The 14,540-nt window shown below is 37.4% G+C and overlaps 1 protein-coding gene across 2 annotated transcripts; it reads right to left on the bottom strand.

Annotated features, from left to right (window-relative positions):
• Nucleotides 1–1,992: 1,992 nt before the first annotated feature.
• Nucleotides 1,993–11,075, bottom strand: LOC134652594 (uncharacterized). 2 transcript variants are annotated; one of them, XM_063507756.1, is made up of 4 exons: nt 11,023–11,075; nt 6,465–6,568; nt 2,957–3,109; nt 1,993–2,224 (listed from the first exon to the last, which is right to left on the bottom strand). In XM_063507756.1, exons 2-4 carry the CDS (start codon nt 6,546–6,548, stop codon nt 2,138–2,140), a joined length of 324 nt encoding a protein of 107 aa, XP_063363826.1. In that variant the 5' UTR covers nt 6,549–6,568; nt 11,023–11,075; the 3' UTR covers nt 1,993–2,137. The 2 variants fall into 2 exon arrangements, with proteins under 2 accessions (XP_063363826.1, XP_063363825.1); XM_063507755.1 differs by having other exon boundaries at nt 10,940–11,047.
• Between the last annotated feature and the right edge of the window lie 3,465 nt (nt 11,076–14,540).

Here is a 14,540-nt window from a genome sequence, read left to right as displayed (position 1 = left end):
AGAACAAATTTACTTAAGTTATTGAGTATCAAACTATCTTCTGACAGTTCAGCTTAAAAACATCGAAATGCCGAGACGTGCCGCTAGCCAGCCGCGTGTTCAAAGTCGAATGTAAGAACTTCGCTTCGCTTCGCTCGCTCGTTCGATAACGTATCTAGAATGGATCTAGTACGTGTCGTCTCTTGTGAATATCTTGAAGTTCGAATACGGCAGTATATATAATGTTTGTTGCGTCGACAATGTTTTTCTTCAACTTTTCAATAATAAAACTGCTATAGCGATTGTTTGTACCTACACTACTGATATATTATTTCAGGTCTCGCTTTGCAGAAGTTGTGTGGTTGTAAATTAACATATTGTTCATGAACCGGGATAAGTACGAGTATATTGTACGCTACAATTAACGTTGATATTTTGTAACGTTAACAGTAGCATACCTACAATCAGGCCAAAGTTAGGAAGTAAACAACAAACAACTTAGGACTTTTTGTTAACATGTTGTGCAGGAAACATCACATTTATAAATAACTAGATTAACAAAGTACAGTGTGTTTAGTAATCTATGTGGACATACCATCCATACCATCGCCCACACTGTTAACTGTCATTCGACCTTATGCCTTTTGTAATAAGGTCCACCGATGGACAGTTAACAGTGTTGCTGTTTGTAGCATATTTTTTATAATATCGTTCTGTAAATATTTAATTCTGCTCAATTACTTTTTCATACAACTGTTCCCGTGTTGTTTCATTCAACTTAGGTCCCACACGTTCAGTCCTGGCAGTTTTAGTAGTAGTAGTAGTAATAGTAAACTCTTTATTGTACAAAAAGACATATTAAAAATAACACTGAAAAGAGGGTGACAAACGCAGTAAAATGTACAACAAGGTACCAGAAAGATAAAGGATATAAATACATACAAAATGTATAGGATAAACATACATAGGTATATTACACAAAAAGGAATGGGGAAAATACACTAAATATTGGAAAGAAGTAGAAAAATAGAAATCAAGTATACAACAAAAATATTGGCAAATTAATCAGTCAGATAACCATAGCTTTTTAACCTCTCCTTGAGCGACGCAACCGATCGCAGTTTTATAATTGAAATAGCACCTACCTACGGGCCAAGGACCTATTATTCACATTCGAAAAGGCAAGCCGTGCTACATGTACTACTATGCCATTGTACTTAGCAGAATTTTCTCGCTATGAGACGAAAACAGTAAAAAAAATGTAAACGTATTATAATCGTACGTATATGAGCATTTTCAGGAAAAAGTGTACCATTTTTACAATTTAATAATACAGTAACTGACATTTATGTGATGTAATACTTTTACTGACGCTTTAAAAAAAACCGGCCAAGTGCGAGTCGGACTCGCGCACGGAGGGTTCCGCACCATCAACAAAAAATAGATCAAACAAGCAAAAAAACGGTCACCCATTCAAGTACTGACCCCGCCCGACGTTGCTTAACTTCGGTCAAAAATCACGTTTGTTGTATGGGAGCCCCACTTCAATCTTTATTTTATTCTGTTTTTAGTATTTGTTGTTATAGCGGCAACAGAAATACATCATCTGTGAAAATTTCAACTGTCTAGCTATCACGGTTCGTAAGATACAGCCTGGTGACAGACGGACAGCGGAGTCTTAGTAATAGGGTCCCGTTTTTACCCTTTGGGTACGGAACCCTAAAAAGAAACATAATTATCTCATAATCTCAAAACTTTGATTTCTTTGAAAACAGGGCTGAAATGTTTTACAAACTCATTAACAAATTTAGCGTATCCGCAACAACAATAGGCTGTGACAGACAGACAGACGGACGGACAGACAGACGCACGAGTGATCCTATAAGGGTTCCCTTTTTTCCTTTTGGGGTACGGAACCCTAAAGGAGCAGGATATTAACACATAGCTAGAAGGTTAATTTAGAAAACAACACAGGCAATAACGTTTATTACATAATTGTAAACCACATAATGATTAACAACAAAACATAATTTATTTACGGTATAATCTTACAATAAGGGATTGAGAAATTCGTATCAAATAGTTGTAAGTTAGAGAAATAAAGGCAAATAGCTAGCGTAAATGATGTTATAGAATTTGTATGTGATATTATGTAGAGTTAGAAGCATGTAACTGCGTTGAAGTAACATCGTAGGACCCGCCCGCGGCCGGCGGCGCCCGCCTGCCCCCGCCGCTGCAGGGCGCTCTGGTAACAACAACAACATAACAACAATTAAACCATAAAGGATAATAAAACAAAAGGAGAGGAAAAAGTCAGACTGAGATATCTAATTTGACACAAAAAAGTTGTTACTTATACGTGCACATTTCGGATTGATGGTTATATAGCTATTACAGCTCTCAATTTTATTTCAAACAGAAAATTGCTACTTTGTGAAAGAGAAGAGTGTAGCGAACTACATACTTACCTACCTAACTTCCTTACGCTACGGTAAGGTTTTCTTTGAAAATATTTAATACGTAACTTATATTAAAGTGAAATGGGTCATAATTAACTATAACGTTGCTAAAAAGACTATCAAACCAAAGTCAAAAGCTGTCTACTGAGAAAGTAGGCTACAGTCAGGGGCAGGACTGACTAGCCTACTTTCTACTACTGAAGCAGACAATCGCTATCGCTTCGACAACGAAACGCTTTGTCTCTCTCTATCACTCTTCCATATTAGTGCGACAGTGAAAGTTGCGTTCGATCGCTACGGAGCGTAAGCGATTGGCACGTTGGCTACGCGGCCTGAGGCGATGCAAGTGGTGCAATGGTACCGGGAGCCGACACGGCTACTTTTTGCCAGTACCCTGTCGTTGGATTAAGGATGCGCAGTGGCGCAGTGTGAGAACTGTTGTAGAATTCTCCTGGTAGCTCGTTCTGGAGTCTGGGTCTACTGTAGTCTGATTTAGTCACGACTTGCACGCCACTTACCATGTCGTTGGAGTCGAGGTAGGAAGAAACGCGCAGCGGCGCAGCGTGCGGACCGTCGTGGGATCCTGCCGGAGGTTCGTGCAGGGCCTTCTGCAGCGCGATCAGAATTCGGTCCAACACTAGTGCCGCTCGCTTCTGCGGTATCACTACCTCCTGGAACAACAAGCTTTTATCAGACACCAATTTAAGTTAAGTCTTGTATCCTCGCAGTGCAAGCGTATCGGGCGAAAGTGGCGCACTGAGATTAAAATAAAAACAATATGATTATTTTTTAAATCTGCATGCGCCGTCTATGTACAACCGGCTAGACATTTCTATATTATACGTTTACATTTTTTACTGTTTACGTCACCTAGCGGGAAAATGCTGCTACGTTCAACGGCGTAGCACACGTAGCTCGGCTTTGCCTTGAATGAATTCGAATGTGAATAGGCCCGTGCTTTTTCAATTACAAAACTGTCAGACTAAAAAGCGGCCAAGTGCGAGTCGGACTCGCCCATGCAGGGTTCCGTATTTAGGCGATTTATGACGTATTAAAAAAAACTACTTACTAGATCTCGTTCAAACCAATTTTCGGTGGAAGTTTACATGGTAATGTACATCATATATTTTTTTTAGTTTTATCATTCTGTTATTTTAGAAGTTACGGGGGGGGGGGGGGGGGACACACATTTTACCACTTTGGAAGTGTCTCTCGCGCAAACTATTCAGTTTAGAAAAAAATGATATTAGAAACCTCAGTATCATTTTTGAAGACCTATCCATAGATACCCCACACGTATGGGTTTGATGAAAAAAAAAATTTTTGAGTTTCAGTTCTAAGTATGGGGAAACCCCCAAAAAAAATTTTTTTTTTCTTTTTTTGTGTGAAAATCTTAATGCGGTTCACAGAATACATCTACTTACCACGTTTCAACAGTATAGGTCTTATAGTTTCGGAAAAAAGTGGCTGTGACATACGGACGGACAGACAGACGGACAGACAGACAGACAGACAGACAGACAGACAGACATGACGAATCTATAAGGGTTCCGTTTTTTGCCATTTGGCTACGGAACCCTAAAAAACGTGTGACCACACGGGAACAGTTGCAAGAAATAAGTAATTGTTTTAAACTTGTAGGGGATACCTATAAGTAAAAGTCGTTAGATATTTTCAACTATATTTTCACTCCTTTATGGGCAATATTTAAAAAAAACTGTTTTAGTGAAGCTCTACTTCTAAGGATATTTCTATACATCTAAGTAGTTATGGATATAATATAAGCATGTATATTGTCGCCTAGTACCCACGTTACAAGCTTCGCTTAGTTTGCAGCTACAGGTCGATCTGTGTAATATTATCCCAGTAGGTACTTAAAACTATGTATTGTAAATATTGTAATAATACAAAGACGTATAAAATGCGCTGGTGGCCTAGCGGTAAGAGCGTGCGACTTGCAATCCGGAGGTCGCGGGTTCGAACCCCGGTTCGTACCAATGAGTTTTTCGGAACTTATGTACGAAATATCATTTGACATTTACCAGTCGCTTTTCGGTGAAGGAAAACATCGTGAGGAAACCGGACTTATCCCAATACGGGCTTAGTTTACCCTCTGGGTTGGAAGGTCAGATGGCAGTCGCTTTCGTAAAAACTAGTGCCCACGCCAATTACTGGGATTAGTTGCCAAGCGGACCCCAGGCTCCCATGAGCCGTGGCAAAATTCCGGGACAACGCGAGGAAGATGATGACAAAGACGTATAAAATCGTGCGGATTGGAAAATGTTCGTAAACAAAGCCACGATCTCTTATAACCGCGACATTCGCGACCGTCAGTCCTGGGCTCCTGGGGAAACTAGGAAGAAGAAGAAGTAACAATACTTACTTAATCAGGTAACTATTTGGATCGTAAAACCTACACTAAATTATTTCCCTCCAAGTAAGGTAATCGTACTGGTGCTCGACGCGGTCCTAATACATGTCATCTTGAAATTAGTCATTGTCAATAGAGGTGACAGCTGGGTGCCATCTTTTGGGCATTAGCTTGTCGAGCACTAGTACGTTTACCTTAAATAGATCGACAACGTAACTATTACACACAGTTTCGGCAATTCTGGAAATAAAGGCAATTTCTCACAATTACATTACTAGCACGAATCGAATTCGAAGAAAACCTTTAACCTAATTTAATGACAAAACATTCGACGTTGCGAGGAAAGGACATTAAATTTATCGTCAATTACTCACAATTCGTACTATGGACATTGACTTTTCTACGCCACCATGCATAACAGCTCATACAACTGTGGGTGGTGCAGGCGCTTTCGATGATGGGGGATTAGACAATCAATGTGACGGTTGCCCCAAAACAATTTTTAGGTTTTAGACCATACGTGTATCGCATAGTACACTAGGCATCTCTGAAATAGTTATCCCTCCACTGAAGTCCGAAAGTTCAGAGGGCGTGTGCTGTCTATTCGACCGGCTATTTCTTTATAAATTAGGTTTACTATTATAATTTTTCTCATGAAATCCTTCATCATAATTTATGTACCTACTTATTACCTATAAAAGTAAACTAAAAATAGGCATGCTAAACCTGTGTGTTCTTTACAAGAGAGTATAAAAAAAGGAGCTTAGGGTATAGGTTACTAGTTATCATGCGGCTAATAAAAAGCACTTTCTTAGATTTATAACTAGGTACTCGTACCTACTCATTTTCTCTCATCTAAATTTCTTAGCTTATTTACTCATGCCTTGATTATTCCCGGCCACTTCGTTTAAAGAGATTTAATTTATTTTAATTTAGGTAACAGATTCCTCTTTGTTTGATTAAGTGACATGTAGCGGGTCGAGCAAGTTTTTCAGTACCTAGAAAAAGGCGCGATTTCTATTTTTCTACTGATGACAATGGCTTGACCTTGGCTTGACAAACTATATTAACAGCTCATTGATTGTCAAAGAAAATAAACATTGAGTCAGTTTTGTCCCTACTCACCCCATTTAACGAACTTTGCCACTCTTGTGGATAAAATGCAACTTTCTCGTCATTGTTTGAACAATCAAGAGAGCCTTTACGAGCTGATGTTCTGAAAAATAAATGATCTCGTCCTTACACGAACATTCTCCGAAAATCTTACATTTATATTATACATTTATTATAAAATTTATAAAGAACAGTGCGAATATAGGAGGCAGACTCGTTTGTCTGTCAATATTTGGGCAGGAATTTTGAACGACGTTTAACGATGGTTGGACCACATTTCATTGAATTCCTAAGAAACATTGTTACCAGTATTACTAAGCGAGGTGCCGTGCCGTGCCGCAGCAAAATTAGGAGAATCTTCATTTCCAACGAACTTACGTGAGTCAAAAGAGTTACCTGAGAGATGAATTGGACACGCACAGCGAAACTTTAAATTCGACAATATATTCTATAGATTTTTGCAGTCCTTCGCCATCATCAGCCACTCCGCGGTACCATTGGCGGTACCACGCCAAGTCGTAGACAACGTTTACGTGGAGTACCTCTGGATTCTCGAAGAGAGGCGCAGGCGCTGCGTCGATGACCGAGCACGCCAGCGCTAGCAGCAGCAACGCTACGCTCATCATCGCTGGTACATCACACTGTCCTGCACAAGATAACAAGCTTAAGTATTATACAATTTTAAAATGTAGGTGAGTACGTATTGTGTCCATCAGCCACTTGACACGTGCAAAGTGCCCTTTTGAAAGTAATTTCTGCACTTGCCGGGCATGTTATAATTGAGTAATTACGTAGGTATATTAAAAAAATTACCATAGTATAGGTTTATAGGGCGCCTTAGGGAATTAGTTCCAACTGACAATTGACATTCTTTGGTTTTCGACTAGTTAATTTTTTTAAATAGGTACTTAAAAAGTAGATTGGTGAGGGCAGCTACCAGATGCCGCTAGATTGGCATTCGGTTTTTTGATGCATAAAAATTGGAAAAAGATTACTTTTTTATCGCGTGCTGTACACTTATATTAAATGTGAAAATATCAAGCGTCGTACTAATTAAAAAGTTACGGAAGTTTTCCTAAGATCATGAGGCGTATTCTGATTGTTATAGCTGGTTATGAATTTGATCCGGATTTTTTATGGATATTATCTGTTAGCTGTACAGTGAGTTTTCTTCATTTTCTGAATTTTCGCGTAGCAGAACGGAATGCTGCCCTACCTGACAGACACTTTTTTACCTGACAGTAAAAAAAACATCCTGTATGTATGTTTGGTTATACCATTAAAAAAATATGTCCCAAAATGTCCATTCCATTACGTCACGTTTTTAGTATGAGAAAAATTTTCACTTGTATGTAACGTGACGTAGTGGAATGTACAATTTTCATACAAAATTTTGGGACATCTTTTTTTAATGGTAGGATGGAGAGTGCTGTCGATTTTGAGTAGAATAAGCCCAAGAACGTCCAGATTTGAAAGAATCGGGTTTTCGATATTTATTTTAGAAAAAGCCCTCTAGACACTGCTTATGCTGAGCGGCATCCTATTTGGTGTACCTTTCTTTATTTCATTTTCTGTTGTACCCACCAGACTGAGCATAGTAGCGCTACCCCCTCTGCCTATACGTAGTTTTACTCCATTTTCGAGTCAAAGTGTCTTTGTGTGACGTCCGTGTCTTTGAACGGACCAATCACGGCACGGGACTCGCTCACCTCGTCCCCCGCACCCCAGTATTTTTGGCAGCATCGGTTTCATGAAATAATTGCTCTAAACTACCCATAGTACGAGCTTTGCTTAGTTTTGGGCTAGGTTGATCTGTGTAAGATGTCCCCTAAACTCCGTCTAGAGGATTCCTACTCTATGGTTGTACCTAATGTCAATGTATGTTTTTTACACCAAATAAATATTGTCTATTTCTATTTCTAAAATATAAGAACATGATAGAATGATAGATGTCCCTCGTTATAATATGGGTCACGAAAATTGAGCTCACATAACACGGAGTTTAATGCTTTATTGATAGCTAGATGACAAGCTACTTACATTCTTTGCGAAGGATAACACACTTTAAGGCCGTTAACGCCGAGAAAATGTGTAGTTCTGACTACTTTAGAAAATATGTAGAACATTATTTCAAGATAATTAAATAATTAATATACCTATTCATAACGGTTGATAAATACAGAAAACAAATCAGGCAGTCTGCAGGGGAAACCGGGGACAATATAAGCTTTTTAAACACATAAGTTATGATAACTTGAGGATTAGCTATAATATTATATGACTTTGTTAACAACCATTAACTATGTATATTATGTTTTTTTTAAATATATTTTGCCATTTAACAAAAAAATACTTACCGCTCATATTATCCCCTTAACGGGGCACTAGAGTGGTTTTTGCTATTTTCTCTTGACCCCACATTAGGAAACCGTAAAACGTTTAGGAAATGGCTGGTGGAATGGTTGTGGAGTTGCAAAAGTAGCTCTGGAAGAAAAATAACGCGTATTCATTTGAACCTATTCAGACCATGAGGCCAATTCGGACTTACATTCCGATTTCAGAATTATGTCACTTTGTTATCAGATATAGGTAGGTATAGCCCATAATGCCACGTTTATTATACTTTAGAGGCGTTACGAATAAACTGATCCTGAATCAACAAGTGGTTTTTCTTTTAAAATCTTTGTTAGTCACGAGCTGAACTAGTCAACAATTATAAATGCTAATTCAATTGCGGCACAGGAATCTGACACACAAAAATCACATAAAATAACGAATCCTTTTTCAAAGTATCTAGGTACATATTTACTTTTTTCTCACCGCGTGGGCCCGGGCCGTACCGGCTTCGCCCTGCTAGAGGTTAACAACAGATAAGTGAAGGAAAAGTCTCTTCATAAACCGGTCTCCCGGTGACCGTATTGCCCCGGGCTCCCCTACTCGTACGTCGCCATACCGTATTTCGTTTGATATTGCTTTTTACTCCTCTACGTATGAGTTTTATTTTAGATAATAAAGTATTCATTTATTATGTTGTACAGGCACGATAAAGAAAATGTGCAATTAAATTAAATCAATAAAATGTTTCGGCTGATTTCTTTAATTGATCACTTGTCACGTACAGTCACCTGCAATAATATGTTACTCTTTGAAGGCAGCAAAAGTATGTGACAAGCTCTTATGGCTCTACAAATAAGATCGTGTCAGATATTTTTGCGGCCTTCGTTGTGTAACATATTATTACAGGTGACTGTACTTACGTAATTTTAATTTCAGATGACAACATATCTAGCAAAATTATACTTTATAGCAAAAAAAGTGCATAGCCAACGTGCAATCGTTTACGCTCCGTAGGGAGCGAAATGCAACTGTTACTGTCGCACTAATATGGAAGAGTAATAGAGAGAGATGACTACGATACGCTACGGATGATTGGTACCTACGTTTAGAGTTTGTCAGTGTACTAAAATAGCTCGATTACACTTCAACGCTATAAAACACAATTCAATAAAATTAAAAAAAAACGAAGCAAATAACGCCGACGAGCACGGCACCACTTAAAACGTTTCAAAAAAAAACGAATAGATACATTAGGACAATGACCCGGTTCATACTGTGTAAATATAGGTAAAGGCTTATTATTAACCGGGCACCTAAAATATTAAACAGGAACTTTCATTGGGCATATAATAATATAATTTGGCTGTGCATTAATATTTTAGAGCCAAAAAAAACATTTTTGCCCCAAATATAAGCATCATATTATTAAAAAAACTGGCAGCAAAATCAAGCCACCTAAAAACATTATAGGGAACTTAAAGTGATAGGTTGGCGTCTAAAATAATAAATTGGCAACTAATATTGTAAAGCGATCATAAAATTTAGTTATCATCTAGTTGTTCAAACCTAAGTAATCAACTAATCATAACTGAGCATATCGTTTCAGCTAGGAAGTATTTTAACACGAAAGCAGTAAAATTTAATGAATATTGGTCACTTTTTACACAAAACACCTCAAATTAATTTACCAATACGCAATGGTCTAATTTATATTAATCGAAATTCGTAATCATGAAACGCCTAATGGCCATTAGATCTTTAAATTTTTAATTAGGTACTAATCGCAATAGTTACCACTGTGTTCTGCTAGAGTCAACAGATAGGTGCGACGACGAGCGAAGCGAGGAGGAGCGTGTTAGGTTGACCGTGTAATGACCAAACAAAATATTTTAAAAGAACTTCGTTTTCTTTTTAAAATGTGCTTCATAAATGGTCTCCAATATATTAATTACATACATATAATAAATACTTGGTACCTGCCTAAAAATAATCAAAAGCTGTAACGACATTAAAATACAACTCATATTGACATATTTTAAGGTTCCGTTTTTGTAGCCAAACTATTAAATTTAGTAGCCATTTCAATTTTTTTAAACTACCCAAATTTGATTAATTAGTTGACCGGTTAAATACGTGCCATAGGTAAATACATTACTCAAGATTTGAAGTATAAATTAATTACTCAAATATGATTTATTAATAATACAACGAATGCCTACACATCTGTGCATATCTTTAACTCCAGCTTATAGAAATTGTTTTAAATGGGCATTTGTCTCGTTGTTGCACTTTACCCGCCAGGTGGAAAATAAAGGCCACGCAACTAGTGCCTGTACTACTTAGTTCACTATAATCGGCTCTATTTCCGTCTAATCAATTTAATAGCTTTATTTCCACTCAAATTCAATGATTACCTAACTTAATCATGTATAACCAAATAAATAAAGATATCATGAATAAGTTATAATAATAACAAAATTAATAATTTGTTTTTATTTTTATTTTTCTTAGTTACCTACTCCTGATATACATTTGTTCATGCATTATAGGTATACGTAATTAACAATAAATTATAAATGCATCTAATGGCACTAAACAAACAAAAACTTCAACAGTAAAACGAACTAAATATGTATAAAATAATATAAAAATACAAGGAAAAAATTTATTAGGTACTCACGGTAGTTCATAATTGTAGAAAAAACTAAAAATCTAAGTAGCGTCAAGTTAAACTATAGATATACTTTTGAAACGTGTACGTACGTTGAACGGTAGCGGCGCGTGCAAGCTCCACAGACTATTTGGGCGGCGCGCAGCGCCCAAGCTTTTATAAGGGCGGGCCGACGCATGCTAGTGCTCGCTCGCGGATGCGGCTTCCTCATTATTAACTTTAAAATGGTGAGACTAAGGACCCGATTCGGGTTTTGTAATAGACATCTATTAGATATCTTTTAGACATCACCAAGATACAATAACGATATGTTTAAGATCTAACCTGTCAAATTTGACATTTCCGCGATTCTGGAGATAGTCTTGAACGATTTCCACAAGATATGATTTAGAGATCCAATTCATATCTAATAGATATCTAACACTATCTAACGTAAAAGTGACATTGGTTGCCCGAATTGCGCTGCAAAAGAGAACTATTACTATCTAGAATGGATCTAGTACGTGTCGTATCTTGTGAATATCTTGAAGTTCGAATACGGCAGCAGTACAGTAGTTGTAATTAACTCAGCAATTGTAGTTTAACATTCGCCAAAATAATACATGGCAATGGCATTACCTACTTTAAAATGCGTAGTACTTAAAATATTTTTAATATCTGAGATGTGAGATTTTTGTATACGGGATAAGGGAAATGAAACATCAACATTGTAGTCATCATTATATCAGTCGTCATAGTCGAGAATGTAGGGCCTAAACGTTGCGTGAACAAGAGATTTCCTTTGGCAGGATTGGTCCTTAGGACCCAAGGATGGATTTAAAAAGCGGAGCCACCGAGATTTTGTAAAATTTTAGGCGGGAGGCTCTCAAATTTCGTATAAATCGGGGATGCCGAATTCATTTAAGATATCATAATTATACCATTCCGTAGTAAAAACACATAAAAAATAAAAAAATAAAACTTTATTTAAATTCCTCTTCACGCTTAAACCGCTGAACCAATTTAGTTGAAATTTGGTTTAGAGATGGTTTGAGTCCCACTAGGCCCAGGAAAGAACATTGGATACTTTTAATCTCAAAAATTATCCATTAAGGGTGTGAAAAGGGAGATGGAAATTTGTATAGGGATTCAATAACCGCTGAACCGATTTGACCGAAAATTTGGTATAGAGATAGTTTGAGTACCGGGAAAGAACATAGGATAGTTTTTATCCAAAAAAAACCCTTAAAATGAAAGGTAGGGTGTAGGATTGTATGGGGAATCAATAAACGCTGAACCGATTTGGATGAAATCTATGTCTACATCTTCGATTTAGTTGAAAATGATACTAAACTTGACTTAGAACCTAAACTTATTAACCTCAGACGTTACAGACGCTTAAAACCTGCATCAAAAATCTGGGTGGCTCCACTTCTTAAATCCATCCTTGGGTCCTAAAGGACCAATCCTGCCATTCCTGCCAAAGTAAATCTCTTGTTCACGCAACGCCGTAGTTGACCTTTTTATGATCTGAGCACACTCGACTATCATCCCTAAACACTACTTACCCTCTCCAACTCCTATCTAAGTTACTATACTAAAATCATTTCGAAACAACATTAATTGGCGACCTACAAATAATATAAATACCTATTGTGAAAAGGATAAAACAATAATGAATGATATTTAACAATCTAAAATTAACTTGTTTTGTTCAGTAGAGTTTTTCGTAAATAGTAACAAATTAATTTATAATTGTTTTTTCATAAAGGGAAAAGAACCTGACCTACCTATAGATCCTAAAAAAATAAACTTTCAAATGAAATGACAAATTAAAAGTGACCTAAATCTTAAGGTGAGATCGGTCCGTGGGCCGGTTCTATTAATATGTCAAATTTTCGATGTACCTAATTTTCTATTAAACGTGGGCCCGAATGGTGACCCGATCAACTTAAGTTAACCATAAATAGATTTCGGTGACCATACGTTTTCGGTTCCGTACCCCAAAAGGAAAAAAAACTACCTTTGATAGGATTTATCTTAGTCCTTCTGTCTGTAAATGTCCTTTTTCAAGAACACTGGATTAAAATGTAGGTACTATATAGATATGTCGTAGTCAGATCGTATAATCCGCCGTATTACATTACGGCTAGCCGTTTTCCGAAACAGGGGCGTTTTGAAATGCGGCGGCTCGACGATTAGCCGGATTGTAATTGCCATACGTTTTTCAATAAGGCGGTCTACGTTTAGCCGCATCGTACTATACTATTTAGATTCTTTCGGTCGCCTACGTAACCGGAGTTTGACAATGTTTGCAATTTAATTTATTTTTACCATGGTCCCACCGCACTACATGTGTTTCTTTTCCAAAACATTTCCTTCACAACTTAAATAGACGGAGCCCCGCTTTGCGGGGCTCCTATTTCTGGGCGGTTTGCCCTTCGGGCATCTGAAGCTACCTAACGAACCTAACCTCTTTTTTCCCCAAAGTGTAATGTTTTCGCGGACGTCTCACTAAATCAATAGGTAGGTAGGGCTCCGTCTAGTTAAGTTGCGAAGGGAATGTTTTTTGAAAAGAAACAGTCCGACGAACTCCAGATTTGATGGACACCCCAGCGTTCTTCATAGTTTGTTGTTGTTATGTCAGGCAGCGCCACGAGTGTTAAAAATGGGAACTAAAAACTGTCAAAGCGGCGGCTAATGACTCGCAGTATTACATTACGGCTAGCCGTGTTGAAGAACGTATGGCGCCGAATACATTCTGGCGGATTCTCATTCAGCCGCATTCAATCCGGCTAATCGTTGAACCGCCGCATTTTAAAACGCCCCTGTTTTGGAAAACGGCTAGCCGTAATGTAATACGGCGGATTATACGATCCGACTGCGACAGATACCATCGAAGTTTGTCTCTCAATTTAAAACGACATGCTTCATGTAATTTATTAGATATGAAACTTGGTATAAACATTGACGTAGCATATATCTATGTCAGGTACTAGTTTTCGTTGCTAAAAATTGTTATACAAAGAAAATAGAACTAGTAAAAAAAAAATTATGTAAACTTCTACTCGCTCTAATTTCTTTGTATTGCCATTCCTAGCTACGAAAACTAGGACGACATAGATATAAGTTTCTTGTTGTTATTTAATGTCAAATTTTACGTAAAAAAATTACACCATAACTGTGCTTGCAATGGCGGCGGCTAGGGTCGTGTGCCTCTAAAAGCTGTGAAACAATCAAATTTCTAATGAAATATTATTATTTCTAAAAAAAAACGATACGTCTATAAAATTTATGTTAAAGGTACTTAGGTACATATTTCACGCAAAAACCTCTAGGGTAGGTACCTACTTGCCGTTGACCGAGAAACATAAATGACAAGTAAAGTAGCAATGCCTTACAGCAGAAGTAAAAGGAAAAATATGAAAACCGAATATTTTGCAGTGTTACCACTAACTTTTGCGTATATTTATTGGCGTGGGAGACGCACAATAACTACATATTTATCATCATTCAAATAGCAACCTAATTTCAGAGTACGGTCAAATAGGCATGTATAGGGCAGAGCCGCGGTAGTACGGTTGTGACCACTGGCCTGATTTCGGCCATTTATTATAAAATAAAATTTATT

This window comes from Cydia amplana, chromosome 12, assembly GCF_948474715.1.
Source record: "Cydia amplana chromosome 12, ilCydAmpl1.1, whole genome shotgun sequence".
NCBI lineage: Eukaryota > Metazoa > Arthropoda > Insecta > Lepidoptera > Tortricidae > Cydia > Cydia amplana.
The sequence above is the reverse complement of the archived record's forward strand: the minus strand, read 5'-3'. Positions and strand labels throughout refer to the sequence as shown.

Bases quoted from the DNA above. Each gene is read 5' to 3' on its own strand.
- LOC134652594 (XM_063507755.1), bottom strand. The intron at 3,110-6,464 runs GTACTCCACGTA...TTGTTGTTCCAG, and splicing joins CTCTCTTCGAGAATCCAGAG to GAGGTAGTGATACCGCAGAA. The intron at 2,225-2,956 runs GTAAGTGGCGTG...TGTTGTTACCAG, and splicing joins ACCTCGACTCCAACGACATG to AGCGCCCTGCAGCGGCGGGG.